At 42.9% G+C, this 20,268-nt stretch overlaps 1 protein-coding gene across 2 annotated transcripts in view; it reads left to right on the forward strand.

Moving 5' to 3' along the window:
• Positions 1 to 368: 368 nt before the first annotated feature.
• Positions 369 to 20,268, forward strand: part of itga5 (integrin, alpha 5 (fibronectin receptor, alpha polypeptide)) — a 36,622-nt gene continuing 16,722 nt past the window's right edge. Inside the window, exons 1-12 of one of the 2 annotated variants that reach the window (XM_062428060.1) lie at positions 369 to 757; positions 9,428 to 9,558; positions 14,910 to 15,010; positions 15,548 to 15,671; positions 15,802 to 15,863; positions 15,957 to 16,002; positions 16,114 to 16,239; positions 16,326 to 16,370; positions 16,615 to 16,658; positions 16,895 to 16,951; positions 17,575 to 17,627; positions 19,664 to 19,872. In XM_062428060.1, the coding sequence (XP_062284044.1) occupies positions 549 to 757; positions 9,428 to 9,558; positions 14,910 to 15,010; positions 15,548 to 15,671; positions 15,802 to 15,863; positions 15,957 to 16,002; positions 16,114 to 16,239; positions 16,326 to 16,370; positions 16,615 to 16,658; positions 16,895 to 16,951; positions 17,575 to 17,627; positions 19,664 to 19,872 (1,207 nt within the window). In that variant the 5' untranslated portion in view covers positions 369 to 548. The remainder of the gene's footprint in view (positions 758 to 9,427; positions 9,559 to 14,909; positions 15,011 to 15,547; positions 15,672 to 15,801; positions 15,864 to 15,956; positions 16,003 to 16,113; positions 16,240 to 16,325; positions 16,371 to 16,614; positions 16,659 to 16,894; positions 16,952 to 17,574; positions 17,628 to 19,663; positions 19,873 to 20,268) is intronic. The other variant, XM_062428061.1, reaches the window with a different exon arrangement.

Here is a 20,268-nt window from a genome sequence, read left to right on the forward strand (position 1 = left end):
ACCTTTCCATCACTTATCAGGTTGTCTTGTCTGACAGCAACTTCAGCCTCAAAAGGTGAAGATAACTCTCAGATAAAGTCGAGAGGAGGGTTTTTGATCCATTGTTCTTTTGGTTAATTAGTGTCGTTGATAAGAAAGTCTCAGGCGCAAAATTGCAAAAGTGACCGCATTTTTACCACACTGGTAAACAAATAATCCGAGATAGGTTAGTGGATGAGAGGAGCCCTGTCCAAAGTGTTTCTTTTGGGGAATCACAGGCTCCTCCTCTTCCAAAACTTTAGTCAGTGCTGTGGGAACTCCCTGCTCTATGTATCATGATTAGGTGAGCAGAGAAGGCGTGGGCCTGGAGAGAGTCACAGAGAGGAGCGAGGACGCACAGAGGGGCTGACGGAGCATTAATGAGATACTGGCCGGTTAGAGTTACAGGGATGCAGATTTAGCCATATTCCAGCACTGTCTTTACGCTTACTCTGTGGACTTGAAATCACGAACATTGGGACGATTTCGCCATTGACAAGAAACTTTAGTGGACTTATTTATTCGTAAAAATGGGCTTGGAACGATTTCGCGCAAAGACGCCGGGGACAGTAGCCCTTCTCGCCCGCTCACTCCTTTGTATTCTCGGGCTATTACTCACTTTTTCCCAGCCTGTCTGCGAGGCATTCAACTTGGACGTGGAGAACCCAGCTGTTTACAGCGGACCTAATGGGAGCTACTTCGGATATGCAGTTGACTTTTATTTGGCTGATTCTGCCAGGTGAGTTTCATTGATAGATTAATAATCATTTTTTCCTAATTTCTCATCGTAAAAAAGGAAAGAGAAGGGTCTTTTCACCAATAGGAAACATTTGTTTATAATTGTATCTGGGCACTCTGGGCAAATCTCAGTTGTACACAAATATGTTGCGCGCAGCGTGTAAACTTTCCATTGCACTTTATCGGAGGTTTTTGCCAAAGTTCAGAACATTTACAAGTCCCCTGGTAAAGTTACACAGTAAGTTTCCAATAAGAGAAAGACACGCATTTCATTTGTGGGATGTTGTTTTGCCTCAGACGTTAAATCAAGTTTTTTCTGTATATGCTGTGCTCTCTGGACACATGCTTTACGCACAGCGCGTCACTTTAAGTCACAGTAATTGAATTTACTAGGAAATTGCATTTGTGCTCTAAATGACTCTTATATGTTTAACCCCGAGTGGTACCAACATAAGAGTGGTTATTTCATCATAAAATAAAATCATTGGAATCACTCTCAAATCCTAATCTTATTGTCCTACAAAATTGCATTTAATTCTGACCTTTTAATCTGCCCTGCCTTTTAATGCCAGGAAAAGCCTGTTAACTGCTTAGCCATCACATCATATTGGTCTGAAATGTTGCAGCTGATTGTGATGCTTCCTGGCTCAGTGGGGATGTGATATCTGTGACACTCAGCATGCTGCCACTGTCTCAGCATTCTTCCACAGGAGCCTTTGGCATCAGTCATAATGAGGGAGATAAACTCATGCAAGACATGCCTGTGGTTGAGTCTAGTTTGTGGAGAATATATTATATTCTCATGCCATCCTGATTGTCCTATAGGAACATAAGAGTCTTTGTATCAACAGGGATGAATGAAAAAAAACAAGGCATGGGTTAATTCAGTTGCTGACAGATCTACACTTGAGTTGCTACCCCTTCAGTACATTCTGGTGAATCTAGTACCCAACCCTGTAATCGTAATAATCATTAACAAAAGGTTGTGCAGCCGCAGTCAAGGTTTCACTCAGACATAATCAGACTTCCTGGCTGAGTCTGTGTCTGCTGAGCACCAGCAGTGTCTCGGCCGAATGTTCAACCAGCCAGCGTGCTGGGATTTAAGAAAGGGCTTTGTGCCGAGTGGGCCGCCAGCAGCAGCTCTAGTTTCCCTGTTTCTCCTCCCAACTTCCCTGGACGGCAGACAGTCAGACAAGGGGAGATTTCCCCCCTTCCCCCCCAGCCCTCTCTCTTTAAAAGCCTGCTGCTATTGGTCTTTATTTCTCTGTCTGCATGAGAAGCAGGGGCTTCAGCAGAGAGGTATGATTTAGGACGTGAAGCTTGTATGCACGGACAAGGTCTCTCTCCAACATCCCCCTCCTTACTTCCTCCGATGCTGATGTCATTCTGCAGGGCTTTTTAATTCATCCATCCTCTAGACCTTCCCCCACTGTCTAGCCTCTCTCCCCATCAACTCTCCTTGTCTCATTAAGTATGAGACAGAGTAGACGTCATCTTACTGATGACTTAATCTGAATCTTTCTCCAGTTGGGATACCATGTTTATAGTGGAGGAGATGAGATGATAGTTTGAATGTGCAGAGCAGGAATAATATTTAAGTGTAGCTTCCTACAACCTCACTGCCCTGTAATTTTCCTTTGGATAAGTGTTGACAGGTCAAATGTCAAGCAAAATAAAGTATGAGAGAGCAGATTTAAGACATGAATCAGATCCAGGTTCATCTGCAAACCACATGTATCTGCCAGTAGTCTCTTAGAAGTTTACACATTAAAATATATCAGTAAAGCTGTGAATTAAGTTTCTGTTATCTCTTGTGTTTTGCTATCACATCATCATTGCCAATGCTGTGGAGACACGGTGAGTGGGGGAGTAAGCTGGAATCTCGGGGTGAGGTCAGTTGAGGGTTGAACGGGGAGTTTCTTCTTGTCAGGACGAGATGAACAAAGCTGGAACTTATGAGTAAAATTATCGCTGCTTTTGAAAAACATTGCCAAATGGTGTTCACCACTCCAGGACTACAGTGGTGTGTTGGTAAAAAATGAAAATGATGGCAAATTTAGATGCAGAGACAAGGGAGGAAGATGCTGTCATGCCTACCAACGAACACAAAGGCTTACTTTCTTCCAGTTTGACGCTGATCCTTTGACAATGAGTTTATATATGCGGGTCTGTCATGCCCTTCGGCCTGGCGTAATAAAATTAAGTTTGGACACTGGCAGGCGGCCCACCATGGAAGAACGCCTGAGGATAGTGTCTGTGAACCGTGTTTGACGGCTTTTGCCAGATACACACAGGAAGGGCAAGAGGATATATGGTCCCCTGTTGTGTGTGTATGTTATTCCATGTTGAGTTAAGATGAACTCTTCAAAGTCTGCTGCAGTGTGTGTATTTCATACCCCATGCTCACTCGGCTCTACATCATGGGAAGGACCTCTTAGGGATGACTCTCTCCTCCAACACTTAATAATCAAACACAAACTGACTCCGCGTTGACTTTTTCTGGTGCCAGGCGGAGATGAGGGAGTGGATCATACTGAGATAGAAAGAGTCAAAGGTCAGGGGCTGTAAATAATAACAGACCCGACCTGGAGTGTGTGAAAGGAGCCTCTGATGCCTGTCCACAAGTGAAGGCAGTGACTGTTAAATAAAAAATATCTCAAGATAGACTTTTTTAATAGCACTGAGTGAGATTAGTGTCATACAAAAGCTATGTCAGTGCTCAATGATGGAAGACTCTCTGATGGAGACCGTAATATGTTCCAGTCCATACATATGCTTCATTGGCGTGTCGGTGATGTGCATTAGCTCACGGATGGTTTGGCCATGACGAGCACATGCAGAGGTCAGCCGGTCCATGTAGGTCACTCTCCTGGAGTTTACCCCCTCAAACAGGGTTAGAGTTGAACTAATATTGACATTGGATCGGGATTCTCTTGTGGCCACTAAAGCAGCAATGTTTTCTCTGCGTCTACGCCAATGTCCTCTCCATATATGATCAGTCTCAGTCCCTTTCTATGGACCTGTTGCTAAATCAAACTAATGTTTGATTTGCAGGAACACAGCTTGTATATTTGGGCTGCCAAGCTTTTCGTCATCCAGGTTCTCTTCATCGGATGCAGACAATAGGACTCTTTGTCTGACAACAGAAATTGTTTACTGTTTTTCATTGGGGGAATTATAACTATGATTCATTTCTTTCTTAATTTATTGGCCCTCTAAAACTTTGTACACACCTAAAACAATCAGGGTAGTAGGTTGGGAACGTCATTGTCTGTGGCTATAAAGGTCAATTGGGATATACTTAGCCTGGCTAATACAGCAGTCTGTCTCAAACAAAAAGTGTCTGTCTAGATTTTAGTGGTATGTTGGTAAGAGGGGATTATATAATGAGCCTGTGTGTTTCACTGAAAAATGATGTTGGTGTAGATGGTTATGATATCAAGGGTTCCGATGGACCATGCCTGATTTCAGACATAAAGCAGTTTTAAATTCATATAATACTTAATTCAATACAATTTTTGTTGCTTTAAACACTGCTGTGTAAGGTAGGGAATGCCCCCAGGACGTCATGTCTTCTTTAGAGTTGGCTGTTGTTCAGGGTCGTCCTGACTCATACTTGACTAGATTAAATCTCTGACTGCCTGCGGGCCTGGTTTGTTTTAACCCTTGGGTCACAAAATGATTCACATCTATGGTAACTTGATAAAGACAATCCTTTATATAGCAATGAGTAAATGACGCCATCTTACAACAATCTACTTGATACAAATTTGCATCAGTTCTCATATTTGATATGGAAATGAGATGTAATCTATGGCCTTTACTGTCTATGGATGTGTGTGTGTGTAAGCATGTATGGGTGCGTCTGTGTTGGGGGTGTACAGACAAAGTGTTTCAACAGCTGCTTCACCCCCCCATCCCCATGTTTAATACAACAGCCTCTCTATCCCGAGGTGAGAGGACTGGACCCCCTGACGTGGGCATTGTGGAGAGGTGTGAAACTCAGGCAGTTAAACTCTCTGCAGGAGGATTTTAGGGCAGTTAGGCTGTGGTAGTAAGAGGTGGGGTGTATTTGGGGGTGGGGTTAGGCAACAGTTTACAATCAGAAAATGCATAGGCTTGACCACAAGTCATTTTGATGTTTTTTTTAAGTGGCAGGGTGTCTCAAATTTCTTGCTTGCCACAACTGTTTTCGCAGTGACTTTACATGGTTGGTGGTTTTGACACAACAGCTGCTGGTTTTAACACATTAACTGTAAAAACATATGAATGGCAGAATTTGGTGTCAGAATGATTGCTGCTTGTTGAAAGCTCAGAAATAAAAACAATGATTGCTAAATCAGCTTGGTGTCAACTTGCTGATTCAGTTACCAGACTATTAACTCCTACCCATCTGCAAAATGATATCCTAAATTGTATCTCCGGTTGCCTTAGTATGTCCATGCAATTTTTTGCATGACAATAAACAACATTGTTTGGCTACTTTGGCTATCAGTACTTGATATTTGTAGTCCACCTGTTGCCTAATACTATTATCCTTTTGTGGATAGTTAGGAAATGGTTTTGTGGTGATGGTGAGATCAGATCCTTGACAGACTGGACTGTCTATCTTATCAACATTGGTTGGTGCGGGTTAAGATCTCAATGGCTCTGTTTCAAGCTCATCCTGGGATGTGGAGATGTCTATAAATTGCTATAAAAGACATGTCTTTCACCAGGCTTGTTGAGTAAGATACAGATCCTTTATCTGTGACTTAGAGTACCATCTGACCATTTGCAAAAAATGTGGCTTCAGCAAAGCACAGTAGACTCTCTGTACTCACACGCCATCCCAGCAGGCACTGCTACTCTCATCATCTGCAAGCTCCTGGATAGCAGCACTGTGAACACGTGTGTATGTTGTGTGTGCACGCGCGTGTGTGTGAATAGACGATCGTCCATATGGCAGCCGTAAGGATTCAAACAGCTACTGTCTGGCCTTGGCTAGGACGTGAGGCTATTTGTATGGCTCCATGTGGTCTAGAATAAGTCATCACACACTACTGTGCTTCTACTTTTTTTGTCATTCAGCTGATCTGCCCACGCATGCTTTGGAAAGTCAAAATTGATGTTATGTGACATCATACAATTATTCACTTCATTTGCTGATCATTTCGTTCCAGATGTACTTTAATGTTGGTGAGATGATTCTTCAGAGTGGGAGGGAGAGAGATGTTTGTTGTATTATGGCATGCTCCATTTCTCCACTGCAGGAATGTGAGCAGAGAAGGTCAAGAGCTGCCACCGGCTCAGATCAGGTCACTGCTTGAGTTCTTTTACTGATATGAACCTCACTCCAGTGTTTAAGCATGTGTTGATAGCTCAGTGTAAACTCCACGGTTCACTGTTCATGTTTTGCTCAGGTGTTTCTGAAGCTTGTGAAGACCAGCTCCTTTTTCTCGCTCCACCTGCTCCCTGGGCATCTTTGCCATAGCGCTCGTTGAGCCGTGTTTATGACTGCAGATGGTGACTGCAACCAGCATTGGCAGGCTTAACAAATGGGATTTTTTTCTACTTCTCTCTTGCTTAAAGCTGTTATAATAGTGTTCAAGTGACATCAGCTTTGCAGCTGTGTAGAAGACAATTAAAAATGGAATGGGGGGAAATGTTTGGGCTGGAGGAGGGAGCAGTAGAGGAATTTGCCCTCTGACAACGTCCTTCTGTAACCTCATCATAAACTGCATTAGCCATGGCTACGCATGATAGTGTCACATCAGCAAGTTCCAGCACTTTGCATCACCCCTAATTTCTCAACCCCACATAAAATAGTGGTTACAGTCTGGCAATTATGGTATGCTGAGATTTTTTTGTAGAACGTCCTCTGATTGCTTGGGCTTCAAATGAGACAAACCCTGCCCTTGGTTACCGTAAAGCTGTTGTTTATGCATTCCTCACTTGCAGCCAGAATCACTTACAGTAGTTTAATTAACGCTTAATTGTCAACTTAGAGGTGGAGGTCATTAGTGGCTGCTGTATTGCAGCTGGTGGGGTTGTCTATGCTAGACATGGTGAAGCTGCTAACTCCTTTCATTCACCTACTCTCCCACAAGGAAATTTCTCAACTCTCTCAATTATGAAATGGATTTTGTTTTTTCCCATTGCAACTTGAAGCAGACAAAAGAGCAAATGAAATTGGTTTAACTCTCCAGTAGCCAAAACAGTTCAGTGAGTGTCACTAAAGGCTGGTCATGGCTCTTTAAATGCATGCTGAGATACATCTGTCAGCATGCTGTGATCCATATCAAATGTGTGATGGTGCTGATTTCAATCCCACAAAGAACAGTCTAGACGAACTTCATTCACTGTTGCTCAAAACAGAAAGAGCATGTCTGCTGAACAGCTGATGGTCACTTGCCCTCAACCAATTACATACATTTGCATACCCATCCCAAAAGCCGGTAAAACACTCCCCTACCTTCACAAAGGAATTTGTTATGTACACCAAGCCGGTCACAATAGAGCTTCATTAAATGCTAATGCTACAAAATCTTCACCTTTTGAGCACATAGCAGATAAGGTGTAGGGGCGGGGAAATGCTAGTTAGAAGTAGACTGATCCTTGCCAGATAAAGACCCATTAAATGCTAATTCCTCCTCATTTACAGTACTTTCAGATCACTATCAATCTGTGTTTGTGTTAAAATGTATGTCCACACACACGTGTGTGTGTGTGTGTCTGTGCAAGGTAGTGAAAACACGCCTCAGCTGCCAAAATGCTGATTAAAGCACGATCTGCCTGTTTTGTTATTTCCTGTATTTTTCCCTTTGAAAAGCAGCCACAAGCGATGACGGCGGGTCTCTGTTCAAATTTGATTCAACAAAAGATGCTGCTGCTTCCAATTTCCTTGTCCTTTTTATTGTGTATATGCTCCTCCAGTGGTGTCGTTTATTGCATGCATGTGCTTGCATTCAGATTATTTCTAAAAGCTTTTTTGCCATTGAAACATCAGTTGAACTCTACTTTTCTGCCTGCTAGGAACATTTTACTGCCTTGTTGCCTAGGGGAATTTGTCTTAAAAAGTACGTTTATCTTTTAAAATGTATGTTCCTCAATACGACTTGCAGGGCTTGCAGGTGACAGGCGTACTGACTCCATGATGAATGTTGAAGTGTAGTCCTTTTGTGTTAAATATTTACTGACTGCTTGCATATTTTTGTGAGTGTAAAGACAGGGAGATCCTCAGCTGTCTCAAAATCTGTAACCAGGAAGGCTCTGTGATTTAGATTATTGTACAGGTGGAGCTCTGCTGCTCTACTGGGATATTCCTGTGTCTGCACATGTGGTCAGAAATAAAGGGGGGCACTATTTCTTGTTCTCCAAGTTGAATTGGTTTGTTTCTTTTTCTCTCGTCCAACACAAACTACGAATTTCTGCTCCACATTTGGAATTGGCGATGTACTGTACCTCTTCTGAGGTATTAAGACCCAACAATGCTGAAATATTAAACTGTAGTGTGTGTGACCTTCCCTTTCTACCAGAGTTGAGTGTTTTCAAAACCATAGCTTTGTACTGACCACCAACACACCCTGTTGGCCCACTTCTGAGTTTTTCCATAAGCTATCCCATAACTTTCGTCTGAGGTAATAGATAGGTTTAGTGGTATTAATTAGCACGGATTACAAGGCCTTGGAATATTGCACGGTTAAACTGCTTTTTGACTCATACTGGATCTCTCGTCTTCCTCTAGACCCTGCTGAGTAGTTACCCTTGGGGGCAGGATGCTAACTTTAGACAAAATGTAAACGTTCATGCACTATTGGGAGATCTAGGGCAGGAAAGGGTGCGCTCTTCCTGTTTTGGACCCCCCCCTAGACACCATCTACTCTCAGTGGTCTCATGCCCCCTTTACCCACATCAATGTCGGCACACTATCTGTGATGCTTGTCAGGTCAAGTGTGTCCAGAATGAGGTAATGGGTTAGCCATCCACTTAAGACACATTATCTATTTCCCCCCCCCCAACCTAAACATGACAAGTTCTTGGTTTTTTCTTCATTGATGTGTCATCGTCTCTGTCTTTTCTTCCTCTCTTCCCTCTCTGTTCGTCGTGTTCTTAGTTGGAGCCACCTGCCAACTCACTGATTCTTAATGTCTGTTGAAGTGGTCGGCTACCCCTCCTGTAGTTGTACGATGTAACTTCAAGGACATGAATGTTTGGTGTCACAGCTGTGGAAACAAGAGTGTGACACCACTTAGCCTGTCTGCTTTCTTGTTTTCCAATTGAATGTGCCCCAAAGGGATGCATGTGTGACCGTGCAAGTGTTTCTCCTTGTGAGTCTGACTGCACACAAGCACACAAGTGAGTGTGTCCCAGAACATCACGTGTACACATGCCATAGCAGCAATTTCCCCCGGTTGTAGAGGATTATGTAAAACTGTGCTGCAACCTGTTAAAATGTTTTGCTCCTGAGTCAGAATACAGCCTGCTAAGCGGTAAAATGTGCACACTGCATCGTTTTTAAAGCTGTCGAGTGGGAGGTCTAGAATGCAATTTTTAATTGAGGCCAGGCTAAGAGCTAAAGATTACAAACCGTTACAGCACTTTGGTAAAGAGACTCCGGTTTCACCTATAAGGATTCTGACCTAACTTTGACTTACAGCAAGTTGTCTCTCTTTCTGTCTTTCCTTTGCAGTGCAAGTGTGGTGATAGGAGCTCCCAAGGCCAACACAAACCAGGTCAATGTTAAAGAAGGAGGTTCTGTCTTCTACTGTCCATGGAGCCTCAGCCAATCAGATTGTCACACAATTGAGTTTGATACTGAAGGTAAGCCTTATGACTGACACAAATACAGACTTGGCCAAAATTAATGGTACCCTTGCATTTTATTAAAATAATGCACCATTCACCCTAAAGAGTGTTGAAATTAAAAGATATTTTATTATCAGTGGATGTCTGTTTTTAGTTTGCTGTGGAACAAAACAAAAAGATGTGTGTTTTCAGTCTTATAATCACGCAGCCAGTTAAAAAGGAGAAAATTACTCACTCTGCTGTGTGCATCACATTGAACATAGAAAACAGAAGAAAAACTCGAGCATGGTCTAAAGACATTAGAAAAAAAGGTAATAGCCAAGCACGGTCAACATAAAGGTTACAAGAACATCTTCAAAGAGCTTGATGTTCCTGTGACCACTGTTGCCAGTATCATTAAGAAGTTTAAGGTTCGTGGAACTGTAGCCAACATCTCTGGACGTGGTCGTAAGAGGAAAATTGGCCAGAGGATTGCTCAAATGGTTGAGCAAGAACTAAGGAAAACTTCAATACATATCCAAGCTGATGTTCAAGGTACATTAGTTTCAAGTCTCATAGTCTGTCGCTGTCTGAATGGAAATGGGCTCCATAATAGAAGACCCAGGAAGACCCGCTTCTAAGAGGGAGACGCAAAAAAGCCAGACTGGACTTTGCCACAATGCATGGTCCAGAGTCCCTCTGGTAGAATGTGCTTTGGACAGATGAAACTAAATTAGAGCTTTTTGGTAAATCACACCAACCCTATATTTATAGAAGGAAAAAAATTAAGCTTTCTAACACCATGCCTACTGAGAAACATGGAGGAAGCTCAGTAATGTTTTGGGGTCACTCCGCTGCCTCAGGCACTGGGTGCTTTGAATTTATGCAGGTCACAATGAAATCACAAGACTATTGAGGCATTTTGGAGAAAAATATCCAGAACAGCATCAAAAAGCTGTCTTAGGACCATTGATCTTCCAGCAGGATAATGACCCCAAACATATATCAAAAATCCCTCAAGAGTGGATGAGAAGAAAAACGTTGGACCGTTCTGAAGTGGCTGGCTATGAGTCCTGATCTGAATCCCATTAAACATTTGTGGAAAGAGCTGAAACATGCAGTTGGAAAACTGCACACATCAAACCTGAGAGAACAAGATGAGTGGGCCAAACTATCAGTGGAGAAGTGTTGAAAACCTAATTCAGAGTTACAGAAAGTTGCATCCAAAGGCTGTGCTGCAAAATATTAAGTATACCAATATTTTTGGCCAAGCTATTATTTTTTGTTTTTATTGTATTAAATATGTTCTAAATCAAAAGCAAAGTTTCAGTTATATTTAATGTGAAATAAAGACTGATGGATACCTTTTCTACTTCTGTCAGTTTCATCTTAATACAGAAAAAAGGTGCAAAGGTACCAATATTTTCATCCATGTCTATACAAGTGTTGTGTTCACATGCTGTTTGGAAGGCTGGAGATCTGGGACTTTTAGTTAGCTGCCAAAGAAAAATGTGTTCACCTATTATTTTGCTTGAGGAGAAATGTTAAACAAATATATTAACTGTGCCGATTTACCAATACTGCCCTTTGTCTTACTGCCTGGTTGTCTGAGAAGTTGAGTAACTGGGTTTGCTGTTTAAGCTTCTCAGTACACTTTTCAAGCCAGCAGAGCATTTCCTTTCTGCTCCTGTTGTCAGCATTACGTCTGGATCAGGCGTCAGCGTTCCACTCCAGTGAACTGTTGTTGGCTACGTTGGTTCCTGGACACGGGATGAGCCCTTTTTTCCTGTTTGTGTCCTCTCTTTGGGGATGAAAAGGATAATGGGGTGTTGAAGAGGTTTTTGAAGGATACTCCTTCCTTCCTCCAGGTCGTGTTTGTGTTGCCCTGCCCCAGGAGCTATAGGGAGATAAGAAACCAATAAACAAATAGGTCAGACAAAGAAATCTTCTGTTTGTATGACAGGTAAAGTAGACACCATCAGTTGTGACAAAAGGACTCGAGTTATTAGGTAAAGTGGTTTGGGAGAACATAAGGAAGTCCATGAAGTTGTCTAATGAATGGATTCATGTTTCGGTGTGCTGACAGAGCAGTCACAAGCCTTTTTTGCACAATGGAGACACAGCGAAGTGAGGAAAGGGACAGCTGGACTGCAAAGAGTGTGTAATTAAAAAGCTTTTAGATTAAACCTTTCAAACACACACAAACAGTATGAATCACACATGTAGAAGGATTGTTACCACAACACTTTTGGCTTCTTTCCTGAGAAATCAAAGCTCAGCACTGCGAGCCACCGTCCATAATGCACAATGGGGAGAAATATTCCACTGAGTGTTTCACAAGCCCGTTTTAACAACATTGTTTTATTGGACCCCGCTGCTTGGTACCCTTTTCTCTACTATTTTTACACTGTTTTTCTTGCAACATAAAATGTGTTGCACATCCCCGGGTGCTGGCTGGAGGCCACGGCGAGTGATGTCATGTGCAAGCAGCGAGGCTTCACAGTGAAGGTTAGTCCCCTGGGCTGTCAGTGAGTGTCCTTCATATTTTGACAGGGGCTTTGAAGGCGTGCCAGAGCCGGTTCCGACACATCTGGATCACAGCAGAGTCGTCATATAGTGGAAGATTACGCGATACATGGACATCTGTACGCAAAGGTGTCTGTGCCAAACAGCTGTTACATAGATGACATTTATTGTTGCAATTAATATATTGTAGCTGTGACTGTGTTTTCTTTGCCAGTTCTGATAGTAAAGGCTACAGCGAGTCAGTTGTGACGCTGCCAGTCAGAACCTTCTTTTTAAAGACTTTCTTCACTAGTAATGCTTGAATGAAGGACCACTACTATATTATATTTTATCTTCCACTAGAAAATTGGTACCTAGTGTATTCCTATAACAAAGTGGTGTCAGAGGGTCTCCCCTGTCTCTTGGTGCATTTGAGCCCTGACCCACAGGCCAAAGATCCTCTTAATTAGCCTAACTAATTGGGTCAAAGTGTCCAGAGGCACCCTCCCATCCACTTCCTCTTCCATTGAGATAAGAGCCTGTCTATGGATCTGAAAGGAAGAGAGGGGAGCAAGGGCAGCAGAGAGGGTGTGATAGGGGCACATGCAGGATGGGAGGAAGGGAGGGGAGGTGAGGAGGCCAGAGGCAGTGAGGCGACAGAGGGAAGCAGGAGAAACCAGAGCTCTGTTCCTCCGCTCTGTCCCCCTCTGTTCTCCTGCTGTCGGTACTCCCACAGGGACAGCTGATGTGATGAGTGAATTTGGCCATTTGTCTTCTACCCCACTGACACACACAAAAATACACACACACACACACACACACACACACACACACACACACACACACACACACACACACACACACACACACACACACACACACACACACACACACACACACACACACACACACACACACACACACACACACTCGCAGTCAGAGGCCGTAGCTCCACTAATGGCTGTCCTCTCACGCACAGTTCAAAGGCACAAACGAGTCTATGGATGCACTCCAGACCCCCACGCTCCTCTGCTGGTCCCGGGAGAGACTGGGCCGGGCACATAGCGCTAACCAGCCTCCCAGGGGGACTTCAGTCAGATGACATGTTGTTTTGGCCTGTCTCTGGGTTTCCCTTTATCGTCCCTCTGAATCTCCCCTATTTTCATCCGAGAGCATTTCACGTGACTCCAGCTGGCTGCTTTCAGCCGCCTCGCAAACAACAAACAACTTGTCATTACTCATTATAGTGACACAGAACTAATTCTGGAGCAAATGCTGCCATGTGAGAACTTTGCTTAGCATGTGAAATTTACTGCTTCTTAAAGCTGTGACGTTGATGTGCTTCCTCGTATTTTTTTTATGCCCAGATAACTGATTGAAATTATGTGCTATGAATCACAAGAGGACTTTTTTTTGCTCCTAATCCTGGTTGCCTTGGTAACATGACTCAAACATACACAATCCTGCTCAGCTTCTACCGTCCCCGTTGTGGTTTTGCGTTTGCCTTATCCAAACAGAGACCCCTGAGTTATAAAAATATGAAGAAGGTGTATCCTTTAAAAGAAAAGGACCATGAAGCTAAAGCAGATTAGTTAAAGTAACAATCTCATAAGGAGCTGTTTGAAGTGTGGGTCATGTTATTGCCTGTATGGCTAAAGCACTTCTTTTCACACATAGACTCCTGCACACTTAACACAGTGGGGCCAGGGTTGCATGCTGTTGGCCCATGATGAATGATGTTAGCAAGAAAGCCCAGTGATCGAGATTAAGCAGAAATACAGTTGGGTTATTAAAAACTGTAATCTCTATGCTTCCAGTCTTGGGTGAGGGGAGGCAGCACTCCCTGTAAGCAAAAGATTGAAAGGGCTGTATAGACATGGAGACTTGGATGAGATAGTGTAAAGAAAAAATGAATAGGAAGATGGAGATAATATTGAAAATGAAAACAGAGAAACTGAGAGAGAAGTGTGTGCCTAAACAGAGATGATTGGGAGGTTGCTATGAGGAAGCTGGGCTAGAGTGTGTATGTTTTCCTTGGACCCCGGCCCCTTCGCTGTTTCCACAAAGACACAGAGCAGGCCTTCACCCCCAGCTCCAGGCTGCCTAGTTGGCTGGGAATAAGGAGTAGAGGCGGACAGGCATGGATAGAGAGGCTGACATACAGCCTACTTTCTTCACATCCGCATAGGTCATAATCTCTTGCATTATCAATCATTCCTGGAGAGATGTTGCTTTGCTCTTTTGCAACATGCTGTGGTTTGACAGAGTATAGAGGGGAAATTAGTCTGAAAACTGTAAGGGAGTTAGGGTGGAGTGGTTCTTCAGCTCACATTTGCACTTCCGTTACAGATGTCAGCTCTTACATACCGGAATGTCAGCCTTCTGTGTGTGAGCTAAAGGATGGTGCTGAGACTTCCTTGCCTAATCGATTTGTTTGCATTTCATTCTCCATCGCAGCACAGATGTAACATCTGTCTCACAATAAAGTTGTGTTTAAATCTGACTCCCTGGACCATCTGTCATGTCACCTGCTGCTGTCAAAGTGTTGAAGTGGGAGATCAGCGCTAGTGGCCAGGTGGTCAAACAGAGCCAAGGGTCAATGAGGTTAAGCTAGGCCAGACTAGTCCATACCCGGCCAAGCTAAGAGAACTGCTATCTCCTGAACAGTGGCCGTGTAGCACATACCATTCTCTTCAAATTCTCACCCTGATCGTCTTTGCATGAAAAATAGTGTAACTGGAGTCCTAAAGCCTGCTGTTTGCCAGTTGTCCAGATGTTTCCAAGGGCCTGGGAGGGGAAGGCTACTTGAGGTCCAGCTGAAAGAATTAATGTTTTGTCATACTGCTATCACTCAGTGTCATTTTCCTTTGTTTTTTCTCCAGGGGATCGCACTGCCTTGGTCAACGACAAAAAAGAACAGATTGATTTCAAGTCCCACCAATGGTTCGGCGCCACTGTGCGATCTCATGGTGATGCAATTCTGGTAAGGTAACCCTCTTAAAGGTGATTTTGGGGGTTGGGCAGGGAAGGACTAGAGTTTCAGCTCTGCTTCTCTCCATGTGTGCTCTCCACTGTTATGATTAGGGCTTTCAATGAAGCTTATTCTGGCCACATGGCTGTGAGAAACTTTCTTCTTCAAGTGATGTCTCACTCAGGGGGAATGTGTATATTCTTTGGTAGAAATTTGTCTTCCAGATTACTGGCCATTAAGTTGTTGTCATTCAGGTCCAATTTTCACCTCCATTTTCGACACAACGTAAAGAAATGTTTTGTGCCCCTCCTATGACATCAAAGTTGAGCCGCCCGTTGTTTGGTCTGATAGTACGGGTTGTGACCTGGGTTGAGTTACGTGGTTACCTTGCTCCAGATGTACCGCTGACCTCAGCCTGGGTCTCCCCCTGAGTTCACCCAGGTGTTGTTGCAACTGGAAAAACATCTCCCAACCTAAAACCTCACCCCATTCATCACCACATCTCCTCCCCACCAATCCCCATCTTTCTTTACCTCCTCTCTATACCAGGCTTGTGCCCCTCTCTACTCCTGGCGCACTGAAAAGGACACCGCCTATTCTGACCCTACAGGAACCTGCTACCTCTCAGTTCAGAATTTCACCAAATTTGTGGAGTACGCACCTTGCCGCACAGGTAACCTTCACCTCTGTGGGAGTTACACAAGTGTTAAAGTTTCTTTTCCCATGATTTTCATTGAATGTTTGTTGAATATTAACATTAAATCATTCATGATGCACCACTCCACTTCTGTTTTCTGTTTCAGAGCTCAGTGAAGCAGTAGGACAAGGCTACTGTCAGGGAGGATTTAGTGCTGACTTCACCACGGTAATAACTATGTTCCCGTCAGTGAACAGCCAGAGATTTATGGGCTAATTTTTTCTTTTTTCATTGTAGTAATTCGCAGGTTTTATCTTTCAGGATGGCAAAGTGGTGTTGGGAGGGCCAGGCAGCTACTTTTGGCAAGGTATGTAGGACATATCAACCAAGCATGTATAAAATCCTAAAAAAAACACAAGCCTCAAAATGTCCTTCCAAGTTAATCTGCATTACCGTTTTCTCTATGCTTTTACTTTAGGTCAGGTGATCTCTGCAGCTAAGGAGGAGATTATCAAAGCGTACAACCCAGACTATCCTATACAGGCTGTGGGTGGCCAGATCCAGACGAAACAGGTCACGGCTAAACATGATGACAGCTATCAGGGTAAGAGAAGCTGACTAAAATGTGAACTTTTAATTTGTTTGCCATGCAAGCTGAAGCGAATGTCTGTACTCCTGTGTTGCCTACAGGGTACTCTGTTGCTGTTGGGGAATTCAGTGGTGATCAAGTGGAAGGTAAGTTAATCAAATATGTACCCACGTGGCCAATGTTTGGTGAGACGTAAAGTAAAACCCATAAGGGCAGACACATAGAAATACCAATGCTACAGCTGAAGTGAACATAAATTCACGTCAGCTACAATTTTTTACATGATTATTGAGCTGGAAACCTCATCAATACTGAAATCCTCCTGCTGTGCTTGTCCTGCATAGTTTCCCTTAACTAAATCTTTGCTTCATTTCTCTATGCACCTCTTAGATTTTGTGGCGGGTGTTCCAAAAGGACTCATGCTTTACGGTTTGGTAAGAAAGCTTAATCATCACTCTCATTTTGGCTCCTGTTTTGTTGCTTTGAGAATGAGAGGACTGGGCTTTGGACTTGGGACTAACACAGGAAAATAAAGGGGGAAAAAAACAAAAACAGCTTAGGCGATATTGTCCCAACGGGGATAGTTTTTTTAGTGAATACCATACCAGAGACTGTGCTTATATTAGACTGCATAAAAAGATGTTCACCATATGTGGCTGCTGTGTTGCAGGTGTCTATTCTGAATGGTACAGATCTGAAGGCCATGATTAACTACACTGGCGAGCAGGTGAGTCAGACAGGTCCTATCTCTGCCCTCATACATACAAAAAGCTTCTTCATGCTCCAATTCCTCTGTGTGTTCATGGCTTGGCTCCTCATGAGAGCTCTTAATTTGTTGAGTCATTGTAAGCAAAAATAATTTCCTTTCCAACATTCTCTTTACTAGATTTTGGTCTCTTTCGTGGTTTGCTGTAAAGCTCAATTATTGAGGGGAAAGTGCAGTGGCAATTTGTGCAAATGGTTCTGGGAATAAAAGAGCACTGAGCTTGATTAAAGTGATGATTGACTCAGCTGACTAAATAAAATCACAAGTGAATTTGCTTACACTCTGGCAATTCAGACCGTATCTTCAAACGGAGCTTCATGACAGCAAATTCAGGAAATTAAACAGAGCTGGAACAGTAATGGAGCTAAACTAAGCCTATCATGCAACAGATCTGTAAAACCCATCAAGCCGTCATGTTTCCGTCAGGCATTCCTTTATTCTAACAATGCTGAAAGCAAGTCTGAATTTTGTATTAGCATGACTTTTTAGTATTAACCAAGAACCAACCAAAACTTGATGATGTTAATAGCTTTTAACAATGAGATTTTCACTGGCCAAAGTAATGGACACACTTTTGTTTACAGATGGGATCATATTATGGCTATGCAGTGGCGACGACTGACATCAATAGTGATGGGTGAGTAGTAGTTTTGTCCCTGTCTGTTTTCCTCTGTTTCTCTTACTTGTTAAGTAAGTAAATAAGTATGTAAAGTTTATTTAATATAGCATCTTTCACAGAACAGGCCACAAACTGCTTCATAAGAGTGAAATTGGTAAAGAAATAAAGAAATAATCATAAAAATAGTACAATTTAAAATACAATAAAAGAAACAAACAATTAAACAGGCGCAGGCTGCAGATCATGTGTCCATAGAAAGAGTGTTCCACAGTGTTGGAGCCACCACTTTAAAGGCATGATCACCTTTTGTTTTCAGTCGAGCGTGAGGGGCAACCAGTTAGCCCTGGTCAGAAGACTTAAGCCACCTACTGGTCAGAGCAGGTCAGACATGTACAACGGTGCATGACAATGCAGGGTTCTACTGTATATGTGATTGCAAGAATCTTAAACTTGATGGGAAGCCAATGTAAAGATGATCAAATGGGTTTGACAGTTGTGCAAAACAGATAGCATGTCAGTCACATTGGGTTTAAAAAAAAGATACACTAGTGGATATGGATGAGATGGCTTTAAATTTGCTAATTTTATGACTTGAGTGAAGCATACACCGAGCAAATAGTATAGGACCCAAGACACAATCCTGGGGCACACCACAGGAAAGAGCAGCAGTTTCAGACATGTAGGAACCAAGCCACACAGAAAAATAGAAGGAGGACCAATCCAGGGCACATCCAGAGACACCCGCCTACTGCCAAAACCTTTCAATCGGGACATCGTGATCTACAGTATCATAAGCTGGACTGGGATCCAGCAGCACCAAAAAAACAGCATTGACTCACACCAGAAGACATCATTATGTCATTGGAGACTTTGAGAAGAGCTGTTTCAGAGGAATGCTTCTGACAGAAACCAGAGTGGAATTTGTCTGAAATGTTGTGGTCAGTCAAGACAGCAGTGAGCTGTTGGGCAGCAATTTTCTCCAAAACTTATGAAGTAAAAGTCAGCTTAGATATTGGCCTGTAGTTTTTGGGAAGGGATGGGTCAAGATTAGTTTTTTTTTCAGAAGAGGCTGAACAACTGCATGTTTTAAAATAGGCTGGGATACAACCAGATTGCAGGGAGCTATTTATAATAGAGACCAGGCATGGACCAATAAACGCAAGTAATTTTTAAGCATGTATGTTGGTAAATATTTACAGGGCTGGAGTAAGGTTTCATATTGCCCACCAGATCAGTTAAATCTTGCTGGGAAACAGAAGAGAAGCAGTCCAAAATAAGAGCCAAGTTGGATAGGCATAAAAGAGGATAGAGGAGGGGGATGATGCTAGCCCTGACATCTCTAATTTTATCCACAAAGAAAGAGAGAAAGTTGCCACAATCCTTATCTGAAAAAGACAGGAGGTGCAGGACTAACATTGCTGTTGATGGTATCAAACAGCAGTTAAAAGTTGTGCTTACTGGAGGATATTAGGTTAACAAAGTAGGAAGCCGTTGCATATTTAATCAAGTTGTTAAACTCAGTTAAAAGTTCTATGTAAGATAGGCGGTGTACATGGAGTTTGGTGGATTTCCCCAGTCGCTGTACCTGCCAACATTTACACCAGAAACAAGGAATATTGGGATGAATTGACAAAGGGAACAAGTCTCATTTCACAAGGTGCCACTTTATCCAAAATGGTGGAGCAAGGTGTGTTAAAGGAATGGTCCAGTTGAGTAATGTCATCATGAGAAGAAAACACTAGGGTCAAAAGCTGCAGAAAACTTCTCAGCCGAGAGGTTGTTGACGATGTGAAAGCACTTTACACGTTCATCGACAGGAAATCTAAATTAAAAGACAGGTTGAACAAAACACCTTTATGGTCAGTAACATGCAGCTCTTCAGAGAATAGAATCAGTATTTAAACCAAGTGTAAAAACCAGGTCCAGGGTAGGACCCCTAATAGCCTGGAAAAATCTAGATTGGATTCCACCAACAAGCCATTACAGCAAGAACCTCAGCCGTCAATGTGTCTGAGCTTAAATGAGTTTGTGTGATCTTTCTTTGTTGTCTGCAGGATGATCGACCTGCTGGTGGGAGCTCCCATGTTCATGGTCCGGGGCTCTGATGGCCGTCTGGAAGAGATGGGCCGGGTTTATGTTTACTTGCAGCACAGCCCTCTAAACCTGGAGCTCATCCTACCTCACCTTACAGGCACTCAGGTGTTTGGGAGATTTGGCAGCACCATTGCACCATTGGGAGATCTGAACCAGGATGGGTTCAATGGTAAGAATGGAGATTGCGGAGGGGGAATTATGAACATCATGATTCATTTTTGCCTGTACTTCTAAACCACATGAACATGAAACATCAGAGTACAAACTAAGAAACAAAAAAGACAAAGAAGGAAATCTGAAAACAGCCCTTACAATGAGTTCCTTTTTCCATTCCATTCTATTAGACAGCAACAGTATAGACCAACACAATTAGTTTAATTTTAGAGGGTCAATTACACTGACTATAAATCCAATTTCTACTAAAATGAATGTTACAACAATGAAAGCTATTCCCCCTGTTACCCCATGTTTTTCTGGGCTACCATGGCAACAGCCTAATTTGTTTTTGCCAGAAACAAAACAATATTGTAGTATAAAATAATGTATGCACAATGTGCCAAATATA

The sequence above is a fragment of the Scomber scombrus genome, chromosome 10, assembly GCF_963691925.1.
Source record: "Scomber scombrus chromosome 10, fScoSco1.1, whole genome shotgun sequence".
In the NCBI taxonomy this organism is placed as follows: Eukaryota; Metazoa; Chordata; class Actinopteri; order Scombriformes; family Scombridae; genus Scomber; species Scomber scombrus.